This window comes from Eucyclogobius newberryi, unplaced genomic scaffold (genome assembly GCF_026437365.1).
Source record: "Eucyclogobius newberryi isolate DKJ021-1_F unplaced genomic scaffold, fEucNew1.0.hap1 SCAF_15, whole genome shotgun sequence".
Taxonomy (NCBI): domain Eukaryota; kingdom Metazoa; phylum Chordata; class Actinopteri; order Gobiiformes; family Gobiidae; genus Eucyclogobius; species Eucyclogobius newberryi.
The window spans coordinates 7,386,446-7,414,001 of NW_027315779.1; the positions used below are offsets into that span (position 1 = coordinate 7,386,446).

At 39.5% G+C, this 27,556-nt stretch overlaps 1 protein-coding gene across 3 annotated transcripts; it reads right to left on the bottom strand.

Moving 5' to 3' along the window:
- Positions 1-1,055: 1,055 nt before the first annotated feature.
- LOC140360615 (periostin-like) lies at positions 1,056-27,457 on the bottom strand. Of its 3 annotated transcripts, XM_072445923.1 has the most exons (26): positions 27,262-27,457; positions 26,641-26,739; positions 19,609-19,673; positions 18,774-18,931; positions 18,488-18,649; positions 18,013-18,159; positions 17,180-17,321; positions 16,145-16,357; positions 15,159-15,293; positions 14,798-14,946; positions 14,237-14,373; positions 13,475-13,605; positions 13,256-13,386; positions 12,613-12,715; positions 12,478-12,545; positions 12,352-12,397; positions 12,232-12,267; positions 6,603-6,821; positions 6,511-6,528; positions 5,940-5,963; positions 5,378-5,491; positions 5,266-5,295; positions 3,389-3,439; positions 3,004-3,090; positions 2,851-2,886; positions 1,056-2,167 (listed from the first exon to the last, which is right to left on the bottom strand). In XM_072445923.1, exons 1-26 carry the CDS (start codon positions 27,381-27,383, stop codon positions 2,112-2,114), a joined length of 2,679 nt encoding a protein of 892 aa, XP_072302024.1. In that variant the 5' UTR covers positions 27,384-27,457; the 3' UTR covers positions 1,056-2,111. The 3 variants fall into 3 exon arrangements, with proteins under 3 accessions (XP_072302024.1, XP_072302025.1, XP_072302026.1); XM_072445924.1 differs by lacking the exon at positions 5,940-5,963; XM_072445925.1 differs by lacking the exon at positions 3,389-3,439.
- Positions 27,458-27,556: the final 99 nt, after the last annotated feature.

The window sequence follows — 27,556 nt, forward strand, 5'->3', positions numbered from 1 at the left end:
CACCCTAAGAATCTCATCTCAAGTGTCTACCTGAAGGCTGTGGGGAAACACTGCCAAAAATGTGCACTGTCTGTGGTTCTCTATCATGTCTCCTCTTCCAGAGCCTGGAGCCGACCTCTTAATGTTGTCAATCTTAGATCTCCTGCCAAAAGAGCCTTGCTTTAACTTGCTTTACAGAATGGTCTTGCTAGCCTTTTGGGAAGTGAAGTGGACACAAATGGTTCACAATTATTTACAGTTATAAACATTTAGAGCACTCATTCCTAGCCTAGGAGATCCCCAAGGGTTTTTAGAAAAGGGGTTCATACGAGAGTGTGTGAATTTCAATGATGGTATTTATAATCAATACTGCTCTGTTACATCTTTGTTGAACCAGAAAAATTAAAGAAAAAAAAGATTATAAGGCAGTAGCTGCTTTGGTAAGAAAAGGATGTTGGGGTCGTCAACATATCCACGTGTAAAATAAGTCACTGGATGAAAAAGGTCTGGAAACACTGATTTAGTGGAAACTCCTTTTGATGCACTTTTACTTTACAATTAAAGCTTAATAATCATTTCATAAGTGCTCGATACTGCACATACGGTACTACTACGGTACTACTTCAGACATTTACAGTGTTCTGAGTTCATAAATGCTAAATCATCTTTATTTATGCCTCTGTAGTATCCTCCGGTCACCTCATAGTCACACTCTTTTCACCTGCTTGTTATCGGCTTTGGTGACATGAGGCCAAGGAACTCAACTCCCCTTTGATTCTGCTGATGCCAATAACTTTTGCAAAAGATGTTGCAACAGCCAACATAGCTACACCAGCCAAAGTTTCATAATCTCCCTCTGGTAGTAGATCATTACTTAACTGAATCCAAAATGTAATACGGTACAATCAATGCATAATGTCCAATACCTGAAATACATATTATGTAATAGACTAAAATGTTCTTGGTTATTCCTTGAACCTTATATTCCCCTGTAATTAGATGTAAGGTTATATATATGTGTTTGTTTCATTAAAAAAGTCAGAAAGTCAGCATCTCTCAAAGAAACAGACGCAAAATCAATATTAACTCATTTACATTTTATTGCCCAATTTTGAGGGGAAAAAAACCCCAAACAAACAAAAAAAAAAACATAGCATTTAAAGCATGTGCATGATTCAAGCTTACATTCAGAACATCTGTTGAAACACATTTGAGCTGCAAAAATATTCACTGGAAAACCCTGTTTCGAAATGTTGTGCAGATTGCAAGCATACACAAAATAAAGTTAACAAAAAGCATAATAATAAAATAACTAAACCTTGATCTTTAGTGCTAAAGCAATTCCTCATTTAACCTCTTTTCCCTGCCTTTCACACGCTTGCAGTCATGAAGGTAACTAATTGCATTGCTAATATACAGTACTGCGCAGAGTCATCATATAAATGGGAAGATAGACTTAAACTCATCGTCTAGCTTGTTTCATTGAGCCACAAGTCAAGCAAAAATGTCTTTAAGAGCATTTATCCACTCAAAGGTGTATTGAGTGTGATTCAAGCATGTTTGAATAATCTTCGTTCTCCTACAGTCAAGACACCATTGCTCTGACAATCCCAGTTTTCGCCCACCCTCAGACACGCCCCATTGATGACAAACGGTGATAAATATAGGATTCGGCAGTATTACGAGGCCATTTTGGAACATACACAAACATTATGTACAAATCTGCTCTCCTTAACCAAAAACTGTAGCTCTCCATAGTCGTACTTTGTTGTGATGGCGTTTACAATGACTGTAAAGGCGGAAATTAGCACCACAGATTTAAACCAGAAGACGGCAGACTTGTTTCTTTTATTAATTAGTTTGAAATAGTAATTTCAAAAGGTACAAAATAGAAAGTAATGATCAACGTGATTTACCGATTATAACAATTGTATATAGCGGACAAAAGGATAATATGTCTTCTTTAACAAGTCACAAAACTCTGCACAGTGCTGTACATCCCTTACTTTAAGGTGGTGGAATAGTAAACAGTCCCGCTTTGAGAAGGCATTAAGCTGAATAAACTTGAATGGTGAAGTGCTCAGCCAGGAGCACTGCCGATGAGCTCAGTCTCTCTTTGGTCTCGGTCCGATTCACTCCCTCGGTTTGTGGTGATGCCTGACCAGCCTCGCTCTCCTCCGCGCTCCAGCTGCGAAACACGTCAACACACATAATTCACACGAAATGTACAGTACATACAAACATAATAATAACTATCCCTTCATTTGTCTTAACAAAGCATGAACAAAGACTTAATTCATAAAGCACAAATAGTTTATTATTCATGATTTAGGCTTATTCAATATTTAACTATGGTTAAGGTTAATAATTAGGGTTAGAGTATTAGTTGATCACTAAGCCTGAATCATTCACAAAAAACTATTTGTTCACAATGAAAGTCTTTGTTCACACTTTACCTTAGCCTTAGCAGGAAGAGGTGTAGTTATTATACATTTTCAGTATTTTATCTTGTCAATTATCCAGAATAAAATAACATTCTTAATGGTTCTTAAACTTTCACATAATAGAAAATGTGAAATTTGAATACCACCAATACAAACCAGTTCAATAATTACGGCTAAATACCAGATTTAAACAAGTTCTAAACTTCTAAACCAAGAATAGCCAACCAATAAAAATATGCAATGTCAAAATCAGGCAAGGATGAGACCCATTAAAAGAATTTTGGGTGCCTCTACTGGTTTAAAAAACACTGATGTAGGCAAGATCTGGCAAGACGAAATGCTCAAAAACCGAGCAATAAAAACCAGTCGTTGGTAAATGTGTTTTTACAACTGTCATAAAACGGTGTTAATGGAACTCTCACATTACCTTGGGCTTTTTTGGCAGCAGCAAATCCCTTTCCTTCTGTGAATGAGACACAAGTCATGAAAATGAATGTCCGTAACACATCTGATCATACTGTGATCTGATCACAGTATGTGATCATACTGACATAATGTGCTATACTTTATTTAAACTAACCTTTAATGATTTTGGTAATTCGTTCTGATTCCGTCTCGATCAAGTCGGCGTTGCCATGTAATGTGGTGATTTTAGAGAAGTCTGGTCCTTGAAATCAAATGTCACTGTTAGACTCACGCAGGACATGTCATACATACATTACAAGAGAAAGGGTGTAATGTTTTGTATTCTCTTTCTGAAACAATCATTTTAATACAGTTTATTTACCCAGACTTATTCACAGTGGAAAACTTCTCTTATAGTCTAATTATTGCAATCAAAACTAATCAATGGGAGCATTTTTATCAGAACCACAGCTCATTTTCTGCTATAATCACAAAAAAGAAATGGATAAATGAAACCATCTCATTCAAACCTGGAAACATGTTTTTAAAGAAAAACATACCCTCAATGATAAAGGGCTGGATGACCAGGGCGGGTCCATCTCCACCGGGCTCTGGCGGGCAGCGGAGAAGGGTGTTCAAACGTGGCTAAAGATCAACTGTGCGAGGACAGACTGACAGAAACACACGCACCTCCTCCGCCACCGCCAAGCGACTAAAGACTTAAGGTATATGGAGATGCAAAGAGCGTGTGCTGATTGGAGGAACAGGTTGTGTTCACAAGAAATGTCTGAATGTGAGTTGTATGAATGTCGTCCTTTATAACTCTATGACATGTTTTAAAGGAAAATCAGAAATTCCTCCTTTTCCTTTTTGTTAGTGAGATACACTTTCCATATGATCTTTTAACTGACAAAAGTTGTGTCTTTGGAACTGAATACTGCAACCAAAATAGCAGTTTCCCCTTAGTTAATTTGTGCAGATGAAGAACACGTTTGTTTTTGGAGAAACAAGGGCAAAACATCTGCATTGTGACCGATTAAAGGTAAATTCTGCCATAGACATCTGGCCTCCATCTCAGTATTAAACTCTGGGCTTTGAGAATGTCGTGACGTCATGTGAATGCAACCTGTTGTTTATGTTAGACCACATGCCCCCGAGAGAAGACCGTTTGGTTATAGTCCACCTGCTCCTCGACCACAAGCAGCAGTGAGAGATGGGCTTCCCAATATGGTACATTAAAGCCGACCACAACGCATAAGACGTATAGCGTTAGATGGATATGAAACGACACATATAGACTTGGTGCTTCGTTGCCAGTCAAATAGCATGAGATGCATTTAACACGCCTTGTACAAACGCAATGAACCCAATCAAGGTCTCAAAATGTGGTAGTGTTCAGAGAGCGTGTCCTCTCTGTAAAATACTCCCAGTCCTGCGAGAGGTCCAGCGCTCGGGGAAGATTTGTGGTTCTCCCCCGCACAGCACCAGAGGGAGACCAGCACAATGGGACCAGCCATTACACACAAACCAGCTTTTGTTTTAGTCAATGGCCAACGGACGGGATACAATGAATGCACAAACCAACAGCTACAAACAAACGGCTACGTCATTTTTACAGCTCCTTCTTATCAGTATTATCTAAGTGCTTAAAGGTGCGCTTTTGTTACTTTTCTGGAGGAGGGTCTGCCCCCTGGAAATATCATAGCCTTGAATGGCCCACAGTATTGCATCGACCTTATCAAGCACCATGGAGACAAGGGCAAGTTATTGAGCCATAAAAACAACACTTGAATGAACACTGGGTACATAAGTTTAATGCCGTACTGCGAAACGTGCAGGTGAAGCCAAGACATCTGCACCTTTAATATGTCTCTGTCGATGTTTCAATAACACTATTGACTATTTTTCAAGGTTCTAGTAAATAAAGGCTCTTCATAAAATGTAAATGACTGACAGGATGCACCAAAGAAAAAACATGTAGAAATGTGTTGGCTTCAGGCAAAGATACAACACTACTGGACACAACATATGAAGTGGATATGACAGGTTGGACAAAAGCTTATCTATTTTTACAATTGTAGGTGACTTTTACTTCCTGGTTGGACATGGACAGTAGATGTGCCAAGCGTGGAGGTAATACTAAAACTGCAATCACATTGGAAATGTCCAAAATCTTTTGATTTGATGAATAAAAATAGATGAGTCCCTTTGTTTTTTTAATGTATAAACTTGTTTTTGTTTGACATAGTTTGGGGAACTATATCTTTTAGAATTCAGCTCTAATTCATGTATTGTTCAAACTTTTCTTCCCTGCCACTTGATCGACGTCAAACTAATAATTATCCAATCAGAGGAAGTAATAATTAGTAAAACATGAAAACCTGTCACATGCACTTTAAATGACCTGCTGCCAATTACAATACTATACCAGACTGACCTGCGATCGTCTGTGCATTGACCCCTGCACCTACCACAACAAATTCAACAAGTCAACATAAATAATACACAGAGAAACGATCAAAAGTGCGGGTGTGCCACAAACGACGTACCCTCAATCACTCGGGTAACTTTGGTCATAGTGGGTCTTGATTCGACGACTCTGGTGATTTCGGTGATCCCTGACTCGCCCTCCACCAGCACTTTGGCAACACTGGGCTCTCTCTCTGCGGTAAAGTGGAAACATTAACACAAGGGCTGGCTGTCAAACGTTCAGTCCTGAGATCATTGGAAGAGGTCGACATTTGAGACCAATAAGAGGAAGAAAATTAATAAAGGTTTAAACTGACCTGAAAGACTCTTTTCAAACTTAGTGTTAATAAAGATAATACATGTAGAGGTGTGTTCATGTCCTGGTTTGGTCCCGGATCGAGCCCAGTTTAGTCTGTTCTAGTCCTGGTTTTGTCCTGGTCCAGTCCAAGTTTAGTTTGGGGTTTAGTCACGGTTTTGCATCATAGATTATCGCTGCAAACACATTGTTAATCTTTGAGTGTTTTCTCCTTCTCTCCAAAGTCATGCATGTGTATTGAATCCTCCATAGTGCACATGATGACACTGGCCTCCCCCCAAAAAAACGTGTGATAGTCGTTGCGCGCACATCGGTGGTTAGCTCACCTGAAACAGCCTTCGTGATCTCCTCTGCAGAAAACAAAAAGAAGATCATGAAAACATCTTATCCTTTGTTTCTAATGTCTGTCCTTCCCGTCTCACAAAGATAAGAAGAATTAATTTGTGAATCTAAATCACTTCTAAAAATGACTTAAGTTGGGAGTAGTTTTTCTTCTGTTTCATGTTGTTGTAATGTTTACAATGTTTTTACAAAAATACACCAAGGACTAGAACAGGACCAAACCAAATCCACCTCAGGACTAAAATGGGCTCAATTTAGTGTGAACGCACCCTTAAGATAAAACTCTGACGCATACAAAAGGAAAAAACAATGAATTGCTTTAGAATGTTAAGCTTTTACTTACCTGTAAGAGTTTTCTTGATAATATAATATCATATTTCTTGAAAATATGATTATAAAGAATAAATCAGGTTGTAATAACTACATAAATTGGGGGTTAGGGTTATATCATTATTAATTAAGCCTGAATAATTGTAATAAACTATTTGTTCACACTTTATTAAGGCTATTAAAAGTGTAATTATTATAAAGTCAATGGAAGTTTGAAATACTCACCGTGAATATTAAGATCTCCTGCATTAAGGAAAATAAATAACATTATCGAAAGGCACTAAACACGATCACAGAGCCACTGTAAACAGACGTACCCTCGATAACTCTGGTAACCTTGGTGATGGTGGGTTCTCCCTCTATCACCCGGGTGACTGTGATTGGCTCCATGTCGACGCGCACCTCAGTCACCACCGGCTCCGCCTCGATCACCCGCGTGACCTTGGTGATGGTGGGTTTGCCCTCGATGACCCGCGTGACCTTGGTGATGGTCGGTTCTCCTTCGATCACCCTTATCACCTTGGTCGTATCCGGCACTGGAGGAAGAGGAGGAACGAGAAGGGAGATGAGGGGGTTGAGAGAATTGAACACAGACTTTATTTGCTTGTGGGACGAAAGAAAACTCGGGCAAAAGCGAAGGCCGCAGGCTTCTGGCGTCACCTTCTCTGAGTAGACCTGGGACTCCCTAAAAGGTTAGCATTTCCAGGGGCGGAGCTTGGTGTTAAATTGTTGACAGTATATTACTTCACAGGGTTAGGGTTGGAAACACTTTATTTGGTTGTCTTTGGAACATAGGATGAACGTGCAAGAACATTTGGGGAGTCCCGAGTTGACCTCCTCCGTGCGAGCGCCAAGAGACCGAGGAAACTGCATTCCCCTGTTTTTGAACGTGATTTGCATTTCTGGAGCAGCCCACGATACAAAATGTCATAACACTCAAAATAAGTCAAACATTTGGAGCGGCTTTTTGTCAACATTAAAGGACAAAAGTTTATTTTCAGTCCATGAGTCCCACTGATCAAATATGAGTCCAAGATATTTATACTCCTATATTTATACATCCCAGGTCCCAGGTTCCCCTTGTGAAAGAGGTCTCCAACTCGGTCAATAGTCCCTGGTTAAATAAAGGTTAATAAATAAATACAGACTTTTACTAGAAAAGTTAAGGGAAAGAAGATAAAAGAGAGAAGAGAGGATGTAGGATGTGTTTTCATCATTTGAGTATGCATCCTTTAAAATGGAGCTAAAACGGTCTCCATCCATTCTCTTCATTGTTTTATACAAGCCTCCCCAGCAGTGCCCAAGTTCTATTGATGATTTTACTGAGATGCTTTCAGTTGTATGCACAGACTTTGATGGTTTGGTCATTACAGGTGATTTCAACGTGCATGTTGATAATATTTGTGACAGAAACGCTAAAGAGCTTGATGCTGTCCTTGAAACCTTCAGTCTTACTCAGCATGTGAGAGGCCCCACCCACAGCAAAGGACACACTCTAGATCTCATAATCACAAAGGGGGTAAATATTTCAAATGTTAATGTGATCGATGTTGCTCTGTCTGATCATTTCTGTGTCTTCTTTGACCTGTGTGTTTCTCCCCAACCTCCGGTTGGTCCTGCAGTTGTTCAGAGGAGACACATAAGTGATGGCACAGGTGCACTGTTTATGGAAATGATAAACTTTGAAAATGTCTCATGTTCTAATGTAAATGATTTGTTGAACTCTGTTACATCTAGTGTTTTGAATGTTCTGGACACCATCGCCCCTATAAAGGCTAAAATGGTTAAAAATAAGCAGAAGGCGCCGTGGAGAAATGATGATTCGGTCAGGGCACAGAAAAGGGAGTGCCGCAGGGCCGAACGGAAATGGCGCAAGTCAAAGCCCCAGGTTCAAAAAGAGATTTACAAAGAAAAGCTGAACATGTACAACCTAATCTTATGTAGAACTAGGGAAAGATATTTTTCTGAAATAATTGGAAGCTGCAGTAACAACTCGCGTGTCCTGTTTGCCACAGTAAACAGATTAACAAACCCTCCAGCTCAGCTGCCGTTAGAACTCATTTCCACATCCAAGTGTAATGAGTTTGCATTATTCTTTAATGACAAAGTTCAGGGCATTAAAAATGCTATAAATCCCACAATGCAAAAAATTACCCTAAAACCACCGAGACACTTAGAGCTAACTCACTTTGCACCAGTAACTGACAAAACTGTCCATGAGATCATCACCAGTCTGAGTTCATCTACATGCTGCCTTGATGTGTTACCCACCAGATTTCTAAAGTCTGTGCTGAACAGTTTGTTAGCACCATTCACTCACATAGTTAACATGTCGTTCAATCTGGAACATTCCCAATGTCTTTGAAAACTGCGGTCATAAAGCCTCTCCTAAAGAAGAGCAGTCTTGATGGCGCAGTACTGAGTAATTACCAGCCCATCTCTAATCTGCCATTTTGGGGCAAAGTCCTTCAAAAGGTTGTTTACCAACAGCTCACAGATTTTCTCTTAATAAACAACTCATTTGATGTTTTTCAGTCAGGTTTTAGACCTCATCACAGCACTGAGACTGCTCTTGTCAAGGTGACACATGACATCCGCCTGAACACTGACACGGGCAAAGCCTCAGTCTTAATTCTGTTGGATCTGAGTGCTACGTTTGACACTGTCGATCATGGGATCCTCTTACAGAGACTAGAGGACTGGGTGGGCATCACTGGCACTGCCCTAAACTGGTTAAGGTCCTATCTGGAAGACAGGAAGTACTTTGTTGAAATTGGTAGCTGTGTCTCAGACCACATGACCCTGACCTGTGGAGTGCCCCAAGGGTCAGTCCTGGGTCCCCTTCTGTTCAACCTCTACATGCTGCCGTTAGGTCAGTTGATACGCAGTGAAAATGTGTCCTATCACAATTATGCAGACGACACTCAGATCTATGTTTCACTATCGGCAGGTGACTATGGACCAGTGGATTCACTCTGTCACTGCATCCAACAGATCAGTTTGTGGATGCAAAACAACTTTCTCCAGCTGAACTCAGACAAGACTGAAATAATCGTTTTTGGCACAGAAACAAAGAGAAAGTGTTAGCGGTCACCTCCAGAGTCTCGCTCTAAAACCTACAAACCAAGTTAGAAATCTGGGGGTAATAATGGACTCAGACTTGAACTTTAATAGCCACGGCAAATCAATAACATCAGCAGCTTTTTACCATCTAAAAAACATTGCCAAAATCAAAAATATAGTGTCAAAACCAGATTTAGAGAGACTTATCCACGCGTTTGTCTCCAGTAGATTAGACTACTGTAACGGCCTGCTCACTGGCCTCTCCAAACGAGTTGTAAAACAGCTGCAGTACATCCAGAACGCTGCTGCTCGGGTCCTGACTAGAACCAGGAAGTATGATCACATTAGTCCTGTTCTCAGGTCTCTGCACTGGCTCCCTGTGGCTCAGAGAATAGACTTTAAAGCAGCTCTGCTTGTGTACAAGTCTCTCCATGGCCTAGCACCAAAGTACATCTTGGATATGTTAGTGCCATATGAACCATCTCGGACTCTGAGGACCTCAGGGACCGGCCTCCTGCTGGTGCCAGAGTCAGGACAAAACATGGGGAATCTGCGTTTCAGTTTTATGCAGCTAAAATCTGGAACAGTCTTCCTGAAGATGTGAGACAGGCTTCTACTCTGACAATGTTCAAATCTAAGCCAAAAATAGTTTTGTTTAGCTGCGCATATGACTGAAAGGATTTTTTCTTTGCACTCTTCTCTTTTGTTTGTGATTTTATTAGTTTAGACAATCAGTTGGATTGATAATTTTTAATTTAGTTAATTTTATTGTATTTCTGTTTCTGTAATTTCTTTGTGATTTGAATGCATTTTTCCTGCTGTGTGAAGCACTTTGAATTGCCTTGTGTATGAAATGTGCTCTACAAATAAACTTGCCTTGCCTAAAAAGGAAGAGAAAAGAGGCAGAAAGGTGAGCGAGGGAGCGAGAGAAAACAAGAGAAGAGGATGAGAGATAGAGGGGATGAAAGAGAGGACAGATGAAGACAAAACGAGCGCAGGAGGAGGTGAGTAAAGAGGGAGAAGAGAGAGAGAGTGTAATCTCATCAGCAGTACTCGTTATTCTCATCATGTGCTCGGATATAACGCAGAGCGAACTCGTTGAGGCTGACGATGCGATCCGATGTACAGTGAGTATTGAGTTGCAGTAAAAACAAGTTCAAACCGCGCTCGTTTTGCCTCATGCTCGTGAGAAACTGTCAAAGTGAATTGCACGGCAGCGTGTATCTAATCAACTCCAATGTGCATTAGCGAAAACAATTCAAACGCAATTAAGTTAGCAGCAACATCTGAATCCGAGTTGAGAGAGTAAAGTGAGCTCACTGTGGTTACACCCTTTGGATTACTGCAGCGCTGAGTCAAACTTGAAGTAGTTTTCTTTTCTTTTGGCTTCGGGGAGAACAGCGGCCTCCAAGTGTGCAGTGATTTGGGCCTTGTCTTTTTTTTTTTTTGGCATCCTTTTTTTACGCCATGCTTTTTCTGTCAAACCCCATGGACAGTTAAGATGATCGTATTGACCCGCAAGTGACCAAGTAGGAGTATAACGGAGTCTTCTTAATCCAATTCGTTGTTAGTATTTGTATTTTTGTGTATGATATTACCGTAGTCTTAGTCGCATTGGTCTTTGGTGGTTCAGTGGTATAATTATAAGCTTCAATGGCTCCCACTCTGAGCACTTACAAGTACATTGTCAAAATGGCTGATACTGATTTTCCATTGAAGATTATTTTGTTTAATTAAAAACTAAATAATTTCAACCTTAATTTGATGAGAAGTAAAATGAGCAACATAGACTTTTGATCGTTGCTATTTAACGCAAACACTTTTTCGTGTGTCTGATCATTGATGATTAGAAACAAATGACTGAACCCAATCTCAATTAAAATGTGAGTAATTGCACAGCCCTAATGAACAGTTATTTATTGCTTCAATGTTCATGCCAAATATTATTACATTATTACAATTCGAGCCGATATTAAAACACTATTCAATTCCATCTCTTTAAATCTGAAATTCCTCCAAGTGAGTGTTTGTCCCCTGTGGCCCCTGAGCTCCGGGCTGAGAAACATGCCTTTCCTTGACGTTTATAAAGGCATTGACAATGGGGCATTGTACTTTTTTTTTTTATCACTGACCACATGCTCTTCTGAATCAGATTTGCTATGGCAATAGTGCAACACAAAACAGTGACTGATAATAGTAAAAGGCAAAGCTCTTGCACTCTGTGGCTCAACATGTTGTACATAAATTGGCCTCGTGGGACACTGGGCTCTGGACAAAGGCAAATGGAAATGATCCACAACTTGGGACAGTGCTAAAATGTGTTGCTAATTTCAAAAATGTCAGAAATCATATATTTCTGAGCTGTTGGGACACAGCTGAAGCCGTGCATATGCGAGCGCTTGCATCAAAGTCAATCTTTGGCTTGAAACTTCCTGAAACTTGGCCTTGTCCAATAATGAGAGACAGACCATATTCTGTGAAGCTTTCAAGGCTTTTCAAGTAGAAAGATGAACACATTCGTAACACTATAGTATATACATTATGCCCATTCCAGATAGTAAATTACGATAAAGCATTGTGTAAATTGCTTAAAAAGTATCGAGTGGCCATGTTTGCCAAACTCACAATGAAGAATATAATTGAACAAAACAAATCTTGGATGTTCATATTCATGTAACCAGCGTAACAGACTAATCAAATAAGTAAATAAAGCGTGTCTTTCCTATGTCACTTGATACACAAAGGTGTTCTTGTCTTCCACTGACTGGACTGAACCAAGAATAAAAACATGGTCCAAGAACTCTACTCGGCTCAGGGACCTTGGATCAGAACAAAGGTCTAATTACCAGAAAGCAGTTTCTGTATAATAAAGCAGTGGTTTACCTGTTTCAATGAAGTGAGTGGTTGTGATCGTCCTCTCTGAAAGGCAAAATGGAAAGTATGGATAATATTGACGTATTCATTTTTACTCATATAAAAACACAATAGCCGCCATTAACTTACTGATGAAAGTTAACGGGATCTCTGTGTATGTAAATCCAGCTTGAAACTGGCCACAGCAACAAAAGAAAGTGGTTAAACAAATGACAAAAGCTATAATACATTTCGTATAGACACTTAGTCACGTACCTTAATTGTGATGTACTTAATAAGCTTCCTCAGCAGAACCAGCAGGTCCTGACGGCCCACGGGGAGTTCTGCCAATTATACGCTTTATTATAACGAGTCACGACAAAGACTTCCATATGAGAACGCTGCGCTTACCTCCAGGATACAGGACGTTTTTCACCACGTGCACCACGCCGTTTGTGGCCATCAGATCGCCGTCGGGGACGTTCACAGAGTTCACAAGGATCGAGTTATTTGCCTAGGAAACAAATCAGACAGTGGTTAATGTTTTATTTTGGAACGAGGGCTGGGTGATAGTGACAATAATGTATGTCTTAAATGTATATGTTGGGATTAAACGATCAGACAATTGTGAAATGTCTCTTAAATGCACCTCAAAAGTGCAGAAATATCACATTTTACCCTCATTTGAAAGTTTATAACATAACTTTTTTATTCTTATTTTTTATCAGCTCTTTTTGTAGCATTTTCTTCCTATAAATGACATATTATTGATGTTATTCTCATTATTATAATTCAAATATTCACAATATTACCTAAAATTCAATAAATTGTCTTCCCTATTTGAAACCCACAGGGGAAATCATACTGTACATTTAAGAAGATTTCAGGTAAGTTATCTCACAGTAAAATATAACAAAGCAAACAACGTAAGGAAAATATACAGTCACAGTCTTCGGTTAACACGACACAAACTCAACATTACAAACTGGCTCCACAGTCAGTGCTGTTTAAGGGCCTGAACACACGATGCTTTATGAGGAAAGCTTGCACATACAGACATGACTTGGAGGTTGTTTCCCTGCAGACTTTTGAGCAGATTAGTGACGCCTCCTTCGAGTCCTCCGTTGATGAACACGCCGTTGCTGAAGTGGTACAACAGAATGGTCCTCAGCGCATTGAGATCACCTGCCAGTGACAATGAAGGCGATCAGACACCAGACACCACGCAGTTCCTGTCATTGTACCGCTGTGGAGGCTCTTGAGGTGAACGTACCTTTGAGCAGAGCCATGTCTTCCCGGGAAAGGTCCTTGAACGCATCATCTGTCGGGGCAAAGATGGTGTAGGAGCCGTCCTGTTTCAGAAGTTCAGTGAGTCCTGCAATCTCCATCAGGTTCAGAAAGGTCCTGAACACATTTGACACAAGACGTAGGTTTTACAGTGCGTCATCGTCGCAGTTGAGTTTTGTTGTATTGACTATTGTTGAGTCAATTCAAAGTATAAAACTGAGCTCTACAATAAATAGAGATAAATTGTTCTGAGTGAGGTAAGTCATCCGTTTCATAGCTGCTGCTTCTGTTACTGCCTTTCTGATGGGAACGCTTTAAGGAAATAAATAAGAAAATAGAGAAGGATCCCGTACATCAGCCGATCAATGGCACAGGCCGATAATGTTTTGACCGAGCTGCTTTAGTGCTTTTTAGTGCAGCACAAAACAAGACTATACTGCTCTCCTTTGTGAGTCTTGTGGATAAACAGGCCTGTGGGTGAATTTGGAGTATATTTAAATTACATAATTTGGGGAAAATGATAAAAACCTGCCTGTCATGTCCAGAACTCATCGGCCAGAGATTTCCCTGGATTCAAAGCAAACGGCATCTTGGTCGATCTCTAGTTTGCACACTTTTCCTAATGCTATATAGTGTATAGCTCTATTTTTGACTGAACAGTGATAGCTGCACACAAAAAAGTACTATACGTAGTAGTGTGGTGTATTGAATAAGACTGTGAGATGTTTGTATTGAACTTAACATTCACCTGAATCGTCCATCAGAGAGCAGAATATCATAGATGGTTTTCTCCGGCACGTTTATAATGGATCTGAAAAGATGCAGTGCCCCGTTTCTTCCCTCTTTACTGCCACGCACCATACAGGCGTTCTCCAAGCACACAGCCTGCAAACAGAGAGGCCATTGATGTTGTATCTGGTAACTGTTTGTCTGAAACCATGAGGTCTATCATTCAGTCTTTTCAGATTGCAATCATTAGAGATAAATACTTGAAGCAGCTGATTCTGATCGAAAAAGAGTTGATCTTCCCCACGTTGATTTCATAATGCATTTGTTTAGCGTTATAAGCAGCTAAACCATGTTAACAGTTGGAAAAGAGACAAGAAATGGCTTCAATTTTTGAGGAATTACCATGTCTTTATTTCTGTATGTTTTTCTCGCAACACTATTCAACAAAACAACACACGTATCGATGCTGCATGAGTAATCAATTATATTACCTTCACTTTAACCTTTGGCCACATAGATATGAATGATTTGTTGTCTTAATGTAACCCATAGAACTGCGCATAAAGCGTGTCAAACTCACCGTGCGGTAGATGAAAACTCTGAGGAGTTTTCCTGCCAGCGTCTCCAAAGTCTGCCCGTTATAAAGCTCGCTCAAAGTCAACTTTAGCTTCAGGATGTGGTTCTTCAACATGAGTCTCAGCTCATTCTGGTCCGTGGTCATCACCTCGTCTGACAAACAACATATTTACTCAGACATGTATTGAAGTAAAAGTCAAAATTACAGCAACATCACAATCACTACATGAAACATTATGAATACATCATATCTATCTGTGTTCTATGTCGGTTCTGTGTTTCTCAGTTTCACCACTTTATGATGACTTTATGGTGTTGTACTGTGGCATTGTTTGTGAATAATCTGACAAAAGTGAAGGTCTTACTTGTGAATGCAGAGTTCAACGGGGCGAGCAGCGTGTACTGGGCTTTAGGGCCCAGCGCTGCGGCGAGGCCCAGTTCAGAAACCATGTCTGAGAAGGTGCTCTGCGACTCTCCGGTCAGTTCTGTCACCTCTTTGGCTGTCGAGGGCACAGAACAAGCAACGTTAATACCTCAAAATATTAAAGATAAGATAAGACTTTATTCATATCAAAGTGTTAGGCCTGTCACAGTTATTAATATATGAAATGTGTTATTTTTGTATTGACTTGTTGAATACATTTTGAAACAAAGATTTTGATTTTTGGGCTCAATATTTATCACATGGATATAATTCCTTTTGCGTGAATTGTGAACTTTTATTTATTTTTTTGGAGTACACTTTGAGCAGTAGAGAGTTAAAATATTTCATAAAATTAGTTTTATATTCGACAAAAGGGTTTCATTGTGTTCATTTATGGCAATTTATGTTATACGATATACACTATATAAGACTTTAAAAGATATTGATTATTGGGTTTATAAGGCTTATTAGGGTTACATTATCAGTGGATTAAAGAGGTTTTCAATATTTTGAACTAACAATTTTCTGTAGCATTATATCTTCATTCAAAGTGTATGAAACTTTCTGGAGGTGGAAAGTCTCCTGCTTGATCCAGTAGAAACACAAAGTTAAAACTAAACTTCAGAACATTTTTCTTTAAGATATATAAATTGTATGCCATACTGTGGAATATTATAGCAAAAATAACAACAACATTTCCATGGAAACAAGCAGGAGGAGGCCAAAGTACCAGTCAGGTTTGTGGAGAGGCTAACCTAGTAAGGATGGATGCTTTTCTGTTTTTCAGGGCAATGAAAACAACCAAAACAAAAAATAATAATAACCCCCGCAAAAAACGTGGCTAAAAAGTGACATACTGGGGCTTTAATATGTGTTAATGTGACACGCCTTCTAACTCAAAGGTAAATCCTCCAGATGCATATTTACCTGAGTTTGGTACGAGCACCTGGCTGATGAGGTGGATGACTCCGTTTGTGGTGACGATGTCTTTCTTCAGGACCATCTTGACGCCGTTGACGGTCAGACTGTCTCCGTCGCAGCCGATCTCGATGCTTGTCCCCTCGGCCGTCTCGTACATGGTCCCTGCCATGATCGCCTCGGAGCACTGCACGCTGGTCAGGAGGTGGTACTTCACCATTGCTAGAAAGTACAATAGCAAGCATCATTTATCTGGGTGAGAGAAAATATGATTATCTTTATACAGTCCATCCACATTATGCAAAAACGGGATTTTGAAAGCCTTGTTTTTACAAAGAAATAAAAAAAGGGGAGTTATATGTCATGATATGTATCTGTAGGCCAAAAGCATTGTGTCAATAGCACATTTAACTTTATGTGGGACTGTTTCAAATGCAGTGATGAAAGTTCGAAAAGCTTTTATTCACTGCTGTCAGCGTTCAGAAATAAGATCACAACTGTGATGATGTCCAACTGTGAAACGAAGCGGCTTGTTCTAACCTTTGCCTCACGGTTTTAATTTCATAAGAATTACATGAATTTCAATGCAATCAGTGGCACAGCGAGCCACGGCGAACACGTTCTTGGACAAACAAAACATCCGTCGTTACTTCGGGTTGTGTTCTGACACCGTAGTCGGGCGCCAAAGTCTCAGAGTCGACAGAATCTGAAGCTTTACTGTTTGGCCAGAGGAAGCTGTGCACTGTGGACAAAGACAACTTAACGTTCGCTAACTTTTGTCGCTGGCTGAGGACCGTGCAAACTAAGAAAACATCAGAGTCTATTATCGTTATCTATGTGGATGTGTGTTTGAAGGTGTAATCTGAAACCCAACAGACTGTGTCAATGTAGATAACAAGCCAGATGTCTTTCTGTAATTCACTTTTTAATTATCTTCACAGCAGCACAAGCGATAGTCCAGCTCCTGCAGCACTGCCCTGGCGTGAACGGACAAACATCCGTGTCTGACCCTGACTGTGTTCAAAGGAATGCCTGAATAATTACCTTCAATAATGTCTTTGTCCTCCATGATGCTTTCGAGGTATCCCGAGGGCAGTTTGTCAAAAGCATCATTAGTGGGAGCAAACAGTGTGAAGTGTCCAGGTTGGTCCAGCTTGTCCATTATATCGGACGACAAAGCTACAGTCTTAAAGAGAGGAACAACATTAGTTTAGGCCATTTTGAATGAGCAATTAACCTGGGAATATAAAACGTATTGGAAACATAGTGAACTGATATTCATGAAATTGGGTATTAATGGAGACAAATTCACAAAATGAATGCACTTTGTGAAAGCTACGCCCCGGCACACGCTGTAACGTGCCGTGGGAAAAGCTGAGCGATGGAAAAACTGAACTCTTTGAAAGCAGAAAATCAAAAACAAAGCAGTAACCTGTAGTTTTAAAGCTGCTCTGTGCAACCTTTCTGATGGAGTTTCCAGAGCCGGCTTGTCTCCATGAATATGTTTTCGCCTTGTTTGTTATATGGCTTTAAACATGTCTATCTTGTATTTATTTAGTTACATGTGTTTTCTGAAGACTAAAAATAGCTTGAAAATGAGCCAATTCTTGCTCGCCGTTCCACAGATCTGACTGTATGGATGACTGGATGCACATGTATTTTATTAACATGTACAATCAGCCTGTCCAGGGAATGCAGGTGGAAATGAGTAATTTGGCCATAATAGGTCAATGTTTTAATGTACATTCATTTGCCCCTGATAAATAAACAAATGAACTAAACTAAACTTGAAGCAGCCTTTAAGATTTGACGTCCCTATGAGCCCCGCAGCCGCCCCGTCCACAGTTGTATACGGTTGTAGGTAAAGTCTCCCGTACATTGAAGGAGGAGAGCTCGTCAGTCTCATCCAGGACGTCTTTGATGTTTTTGCTGATGGAGGTGATGACCCGGTCGATCACATGAACCACTCCGTTTGTGGACACCTGGTTTCCATGGATGATCCTGGCACAGTTCACGGTCACAACCTAAGTGCAGAGTCAATCAGAAGTTAGTGAGTTGTAGAACTATGTGTTTTAGAATGGGCCAAGAGAGATCGTAACATTGACACATTTAATTATTGTGATCATGCATTTGCTGGATTTAGATTAACAGTACATTGTCCGTATTATTATTCATTACTATTACATTATGTACTGTATGTAGTAACTAAACACTCAGGACCTATTGTTGGACCTGTCAGGACCTATATATACAGGGACAATAGTTTTCATTGGTGTTTGTACCTTTTAAACTCTCAATATTTTACATTTTCCGCATTTCTATGAAGTGTTTTCAGGAGATGCACACACTCACTCCATTTGGATAATGGTTGATGTAAAGCCCCACGTCGTTGTGCATGGATTTGACAATGAGCCCGTCCTTCAGGTCTTTGGTCAGTAGGCGGCGCTGCACCATGTGGAGGCGCAGGACGCTGGATAACTTGTCCACGTCTCCCTCCAAAGAAGTCCTTTCAAACTGGAGGAAATTCAATCTCATAATCTAGACTTTTGAAACTATGTAAGCAGCCATAAACACACAGAAAAAGTAAAGAAATACTTCATGATAAAGATTGTGGTGAACATGGATGAGGTCTACTCACTGAGTCCATGCTGTTCCAGGCGTCGTTGTTTGGTGCAAACATAGTGTAGGAGCCTTTTCCTTCCAGCTCCTCCCGCACTTTAGACACATCTGCGTAACTCTGTGTGGTCGCTACCTTCACCAGACCCAGAGTGCCGTAAACATGCTCAATTGGGGACACTAAAGGGGGAAAAGAATGGATAGGAAGTATATGAATGACCAAACAGAAGAATATGAGAGGAGTTATCAGCACCAAGTGACATCTAAACTATCTGTGTTTCAGAGAACTTTATTATAATGGCATAAAGCATAATAAGTCGACATGAAAGAAAGTCTAAACTTGCAATTAATTTAAGTCTAATCCATGACTAAACAATGCCTTAACCAAGAGTCTTCCTCTGACTTTGCACAGTCGACCTTTTCATTTTTGACCATCAGCGTCTGGACTCTGGAATCAACTTTTTGTTTGTAGTAATTATTTCACATACATTCATTAAATACAATAACTGTATTTAATGAATGTATTTGAAGTGGTGACATTTTATTATTTATTTCCCTTAACTAATGTTAATATGGAGTTGTATTGTAATTGTTGTGCAATGTGTGTGTATTTTTTTATTTTACAGGTGGAAAGTAGCAGCAGCTAAATCTGGTACAGATCATCTCCTAATCTAAGATTAATGAATTTAATGAATAAACTAAACTATATTAGTCTACACCAGGAGGTTTATCTCAACAAATTACTGGTTTAATCAGGATTAAATCAGTTCTAAAACAGTTCTAAATCAGTTCTAAATCAGTTCTAAAACAAGCCAACACTGGTTAATGTTGCACAGATAGTTGTGAGTGAATGTCACCTGCAGGACAGCCCTTCTTGCCCTCCAGCTGCATGTATCCAGGACAACACTCGTACACAACCATCCTGTGGAGAAATAACATTCATTACTGTCATGTACGCTGTAAGTACTGTTCAAGTCAGGGAATGAAGTCATTGGGAATTATGGTTATATTTATTTTGTGCTTTGGAAATAGTCAAACAAGTGAATCAGAGGTTGATTTATGACAAACCATAGTTGGGCAAAACGTGATAAGAAAAACAAAACGAAGGGCCTCAGAAATGTATGAAAAGTCAAACAAGGAAACGTTTTTTAAGTTCATTGACTCCTCTAGAGAAACAGAGAGAATTCCCAAAGGGATGATCAAAATACTGGCGTGCACATCAATGTTCCTTTAAATAAGCAGCTTGGCTGAGGATAAGTCAAAACACTCGTAACAAATTATATTCTGTTCAACCCTTAGATGTTGCTAATATTTCATCTGCTTAAACCAATGTCATTTTTATGTGTTAAATATAAAATATTCTTTTTTTAAGGTTCAGACTATAGACTGAAACTGTTGTATACTTTCAATGTTAATGTTTTTGCCTTAAAAAATGGGTAAAGGGTTATAAATGTGTATTTTCTGAACCTCATAAATTGTGTCTATGGGTGTCATAATATCAGATGTTAGTGAAACGATTATAATTTTATAATTATTGACACTTTATGAGTAAAGCTGCAGTGAAATCGTTGATTGTCTTTCATCCACAGGGTCAAATGAAGCACCATTCTTCAAGTACGTCACAAGCCTTTTCAAATCAAACTTTCTGTACGGAAAAAAGTAAGTAACACAAATAGCCAGATAAATAGCACTCAACATAAAACATAACTTTTTTGGGGCACAGATTGAAATTAACTTATATTTGCTTCTGACAATTCTCATGATTAATCTTTTTTTAGTTCTTGTGATTATGTTGTGACTTGAATAATTATAATTATTGATTAGTTTGAGCTATAAATGACTAATAACTGACGTCATATTCCTTCTCGTGTGGTCCCGACAATAGCAATGAACAACCAAAACTCTAATTTGGAATAAGACACTGTACACGCCCTAAATGTAAGATCAAAACCACAAGACAGAGTTAACTGGATAAAGTGGGAGGAGGATCCAATAAAAACAGTCGAATCAGTGAAAACAGAAGTCACATCCAGCACTGGCACAGGACGTTCATGTGAGGGCTGCTGTTAACCTTCCCCTTTACAGCCGTGTTATACGTGACAGAATGAAGTGCCTGCAGACACGAGGCAGAACTTCAGAAACACCAGCAACCTAATAAAGCTATAAATTATTCTTTCAACTCCATTCTCACATTCAAAGCCACAGAGCGTGATCAAAGTAGACTTTTTGGGAATCGACCCAAAATGAGCGCACATATTCCAGGATCCAAATAATCCACCAGTGGGACGAGGATCTGGACCTGGTTTAATTGGGGTTTTAGTGAAATGACTTGGCAGGTTTCGAGCTGAGGTCTTGCTTATTCCTCATTAAACTTTCACCGGGTCTTTAGGCTTTGTGTTTGCTTATGGAAAACGTATTTATACATGAACTCTGTGCTATTTAGACCGGTTAAGGCCAAAGCAAATAACGCTTGTCTGAACAGTAATAGTATATGATGGATGGAGCACTCCCTGCCACTATCAGTCTGTCCACAACTCCCAGAAATGAATCATATGTTTAGTCTCTAATGTTCTTCATGGTTTAAATTAATTTCAGGGATTTCTGTATGTTCATCTTTTCCCAAACTGACTGAGGATGTATTCGACTTTCAAAGAAGCGCAAAGACAGTAAACGTCCCGTAAGTTTCATTATTTACCCTGCCTCAAATGCAAAGGTTCCTAAATTAGATTGTAATGCACCCTTTTGCCACACGCTTTGACAATACTTTACAAAGATGTTTTGGTCTGCAATCATATCCTGTCTAATCAATCAGAACTCAGGTTTATGAGTGAAAAAGGAAGCAAAGCTAACACGCAGGATTGAGACGTTTACTGGTAAATCTGGGATGAATCAAGTTCATATTTTGTTCAGAATGTTACCAGAATATTTGAGAGGAGAGAGACTCGTGATACAAAAAGAGGCTGTGGTTGGACTGTCCCAAGACGTTGTTTTTTTACGCACTTTCTGATTCACCCCTGTAGACCTACGCCCGTCTTTTGCAGTAGAATATTGCATTTTTTAATATGGATTTATTTAGTTCATCTTAGATAACATTGGTGGTTTTGTATGGAATTTACAGTAGTTTCTGTTTCATTTGAATAATCTACCTTTTCAGACAACTTTCTCATTGTAAAAGTCTCATACAATATATTCTTTGTTCAAAATGGTAAGAAATGAATGTCCAAGATTTTTTTTTTTTATATATAAATATGTTTTAATATGTTTCATGCATCAATACTGCCCTTAAAATTGTTAGATTACAAGTTGTGTTGCATTTACACCCGAAATGGAAAGCTTATATACAATCTTATGTACGGTGGAAAAAGCCTGTAATATTTAGTTAACACCACTGGCCTATAGAACAATCATTTCCCACCTGGAGGTATTCCACATGCAGAGGATGAATGTGCTTAAGCAGCCGGCTGTCAGTGTGCATGAGGTCACTGTGACAGATGCAGCGCTCTGCCAGGCCTGGGCCTCTTCCCACTGGACAAACCCCAAAGCCAGTGCCAGACAGATGTGGACCCAAACAGTCATGACACAAGGGATGGGAAAACATCACATTTTCCTGTTATTATGCTATGTATATAATGCGTCTACCATTTACATTTTGACTCTAATTATGCAGCAGTTGTTTGTTTTTCCTCTCAGCAGAAAAGCCGTGTGTTTGGAGCGTCGACACCTGCTCCGTGTCCGTCAGCCCCAGACGTCAACGTAATGGCTTCCACTGGATTTTCATGTCAATGGGAGCGAATTAAAACAGAAAAACTAATCACGCTCATTACCTCAGTGACACGCGGTTAGCAAAGTAATTAAAGTTGATTACTTAATCTTAAACAGCATGCAACAGGCAACACTGAAGGAAAAACAAACAAAAGAAATCATTTGCAAAACAGATATTTCCGTCTTCTACTTGTAGTATTAATGACGGTAAAGTAGTTGAAGCGATCTGATCAAGAAAAGATGGAATACAAGTTTGAATGGACTAACATAGATGTAGCTTTTTAAAACACTGCTAATAACTAAGTAATTACATCAAATTAAAATGGTGTGGTGACCCAAGAATGACCAAGAGTGACCTAAAGCAGATGTGCAGAATTCAAACTACTAGTAAAACGTATATTGTCCGGTAGTACCAGTAAACACATTGTGGTATTGTTGGCGATACATTTACTTTAACAGCTCGAACGGCAGAAAATATAATAATTACAAAGACTTTCTTCTGAAGCAATATTTGAATTTTTGTTACAATTTTCATTTACATTTAAATAGTGCACTTGAATATTTATTCTTTGTTTGTACCAAAACATCCTATATACAACAAAAATATACAATAATATCCCATTTGTTATATTGAAGATCAGATTAGAGAGTCGAGCATATCATATGAAATTCAAACGATTAAACAATGACCTTAAAACAGAAACGTCTATTATAATTTCCCAAAAGAGGCTATAAAAGTGATATTTCAGCCCTTTCTGTGGTAAATGTCATGGAAAATTCCCATTTTGTGCGATACTTGAACCTCAATCGAGATATTTACAAGCACATTTTGGCACATTTTAGCACATTTTAGCACATTTCTCATGCATTGTGAAAATAATGTCTGAAAATTTTGCTAAATCAATGCATAATGTCAACATCGCCAAACCCCTAAAGAGTTGTGTTTTTATATGTCTGGGAAGGGAACAAATCTGATGATTTATTACAGTCGAATAAGTCGATGTTTTGTGTAAAGATTCCACTGACCAAAGTGTTGAGAATGAATAAGAAGCCAAAATGTAAATCTATCTTCACATCGCGTCTCGTTTTGTGCTGCTGTGGCCCTGAATCCAGCGCGATTTGAACTAGAATTACAACACCCTTATAATGAACCCGCCTGGAGTGAGAGCCGGCTCCGAGCGGCTCCGAGCGGCTCCGAGCGGCCCCCAGACCCCTGATAGACACGTCCTCAGACTGCAGCTGGACTCTGGCTCTGCTCCACTGACCGTCAACAATCTCTGCAGCAGATGTCGGGAGAAAAACTGACTCTCGATCTATTCTTCTGCCACATATGAGAGTCATTAAAAGCATGATTTAGTCTAGAGTTGTTGCTTGTTTTGGACAGTGTATTTGATATTTATTTTCCTGTTCAGTAGCTGGAAACCGTATCAAGGGAAGTTTAAATCGTTTACAAAGTTGACGGTGCAATATGTGTGTCATCAATCTCCATGAAGACAAGTTACAGGTCCAGATCTGTGGAGAGGCGAGCCCACTCACTGTAAGAATGCTGGTTTTTCAAGGTACCGGTACTTTTGAGGGATAAAAAACAGTTTCTTAACCGCACAATCTCTCTTTTACAAATAAGTTTCAATTAGGGATTGTAGGAAGTTGTAAAAGTACCGACAAGAGTTAAAATATCAGATTGATAAGCAGTATTGATAAGAGAAGTGTGGTAGTATCGATAAATCCTCAACAATACCCATCCCCGATTAAAACATGTGGTTAAATAAATGCAGAACAGATGAGTTTAATGCCATACAGTGGAACTTTCCAGGCAAACCAATATCATCTCAAGACAAGCAGGCGACAGGTCCAGACTAGAGAAGTTACGTAGTGCACCTTTATAACAAAAGAAGTAATCAGGGGTTTGGATTACAAAATAAATGATGTTTTTTCTTCTATTTTGTTCAGCTAATACAAAGTGGCCATGACATTAAGATTGGGGAAATTGCAGTGTTGCAACGCACAGTTCAAGATCACCAGGGAAATAGTAATACACTTATCAATAATGTATTTAAAAAATATAGACTTGAATTTAACATAACACAATATAAGTCAAGTCAAAATGTAAGACTAAAGCATTATTATGTACAATAAGTGGCTCGCACCAGCAAAAAACTGAATAAACTTCACTTTTTCAGCGTAATAGACTCCAACTGCCTTCAACCCTAAACAAGGACCTTAATTTAACAGGTAATTTAATTTGATCACCATATTAAGTTGGCTCTGGTGCTGCTTTTTACTGTTTCGCCCATAACATTTCATGAGCACAGTGAGTTTTTATTGCCCCTCAGTAGAAAGTATGACCGAAGGATTCCAAAATGCCAAAGTCTTTTATAAACTTCCACATTCCTTTACATTAAGTAGACATCTCTCTTCATCTACCTGCGTCTGTCACTCAACACGGAGCAGGAGGCGTGAACAGCAGAGGAGGGAGTTACAGTGAGGGACAGAAGTGAATCACAGAGTGCTCACAGCTCCATGTGAGCCCTACACTCCATCCAGCACTGAGCTACACAAGTGTATAGTACTCCTAAAAGTACACCGGGATTATACCCATACAGAGGTGGACGGAGTAGCCAAAAATAGTACTTGAGTAGGAGTTACTTTGAAAATAATGTTACTCAAGAACAGTCAAGAATATAGGAATATCTGGAGAAACACAATCGTTCAAGTAAGTAAATATTGTCAACATGAAGCTTTTGTAAGTTGTCTTCTCAGTGAGAGGAGTAAGCTTTAAGTCACGTAAGAGTCTTAACTGCTACACGGTAAAACGTAAAGAAAAGTTACTCGAATAAATGTAACTTGAGTAAATGTAACTTGAGTCCCATCTCTTCTCATCTGGGGTGCAAAGATAATGGGAAGTGTTTCACATAAATGATCATAGTGAAACAATACAATTTCTCCTAAAAGAAATCACTTCCAAGTAGAAGTAGAAGCGCATACAAGTATTCAACAGTACGTAGGGTCCAATTACCTTTAAATTAATACATCAGAACATTGTGAAGTTTTTAAGGAACTGCAAAAGAACTGTTAAAGCGTAAAACTAACCACTATAACTCAGGGGTTCCCAAACGTTTCAGGCCGTGACCCCTAAAATAATCATGAAACCTACTTATTTGACCCAGTTTTTTTTTTTTAAAGAAATGAAGGTTTAAGGTTCAATTTACCGATAATCATGGTTCTGATGCTCCACGCTTCAATCTGATGCTAATCAGATACTCATCAGTGAGGAGGAAGCTACTGTCAGCTAACAGTAGGATTTATATGTCTCATTACGGGGCAGTTAGGGGAGCAAAACAGATTTCAGGGGAAACTTAAAACAGTGGGAACAAATAGAAAACAGGACAGGCTATTATCAGGAGGCTCCGCCCAGTGGGCAGGGCTTGGTTCTCAGACTAGATCTGGAAAGTTTTGGATTAAAGTCGAAATGTCTTGTTTTTCTAAAATGGAGTCCAGATGACTACAATTATTTTTTTTCCAACAATAGATCACTCCTGGACAAATGAGGGATTACAGTGTAATCCGGTGTAATCATCACTCCGACTAATTAATAAAAGGGATTAAATAAATCATTAACATTATATTGTGACATCATCTCAGCAAAAACCCAGTTCATGCTTTGCGACCCCCGGGGTTCCGACCCCCATCACTGCCATAATGACCCTGTCCTCGAGTGGCTTCAATAATGTTTGCCATGAAAACATGTCCAGGTTTGAAAATTATAATTTTTCACTCACACATAAAAATAATTGAAATAATAAATTCATAACAAATGTATCTGTCTCAGACTCACCACACAAGTTATTTATTTTCTGCTGGTTTCAAGCAAGACAAATGGAGCAATAATGTTCAAAAGGGCAGCCAAGCACATAAAGAAGACAATAACATTCTTCTAACTATAGGAAACCTGTCCATTCATCATAATTGACTTAAAACACAAAGCCAGCAGCAGCGGCCTCTTGCCTCAGCCTGTTCAAAGTTAAAAGAACTTCTCCAAACGTCCAAAAAGACCCGCGTGAAATGTGTGTGTCAAATTGAGCGTTTAAACTGATGTGTCACAGCTCATGGGATTTGTCAGGACTTACGCCTTCTTGCCACAGATGGAGCCTTTGTACCAGTTTCGACAAGTGCTGAAGTACTTCTTCTTTGTCCCCAGGACCTGCTGCAGGGCGCACTTATTGGGCCTGAAAAACAAGAGGGAAGTGAGTAAGGACCGGAACAACAGGGATGTATGTACAAAGTAGGGAGCGCTAGTGAGAAAATGTCATAACATGGTCCATATTTCCTATCAAAACCTTTTGTTCTGGCACATTAGACAACCAGAGGGCTGGATTAGTATATCGAGTTCCAAAACAGTCTCAAAATAACCTTGTATGACTAAAACCACATGTAAAATAGTCAGTCATTTTTAGGTAATAATGGTAAATCTTCAAAGTAATCTCATTCATTTTAGAATTCCCTAAAGTTCCCCAATGTTTTGACTTGAAACTTTCTCACAAAACCCCTGACACTTTTTCAAAGCCTGACACACGGTCTTATCTATTCAGTTCTTTAGTCATAATAAAACAAAATCTGAATCATCTTCTAAAATACAGTCAATTCAAATAGAATGGACAACAGCTTTTAAACTAGATTTTTCTTCATTCATCTGGTCCACTCCGTCTGCTGTCCTTTCCCTTTTCCCATGACCCGTCCCCCTGTCTTACCCCTGATTTCTGGCCCGGATGCGGCTGTGCGACACTATCTTGTCGTAGGCCGAGGAGTCCACACTTCCCCAAAAGCAGAGCGCCCCCATCACCAGCACCGAGGCCCCGAGCAGCAGCTGCATCCTGCACCGTCCAGAGATACACAATCCAGAGAAGTCTAGCACACAATGATGCCTCTCTACCCAAACTACACACACACAGACCAAAAGAGACGAGGGAGAGGGAGGTTTTATACCAACAGGTCCTCGCACCCCACCCACTGTCTCCCCCACACGTCCCGGCAGCATCACTCCCC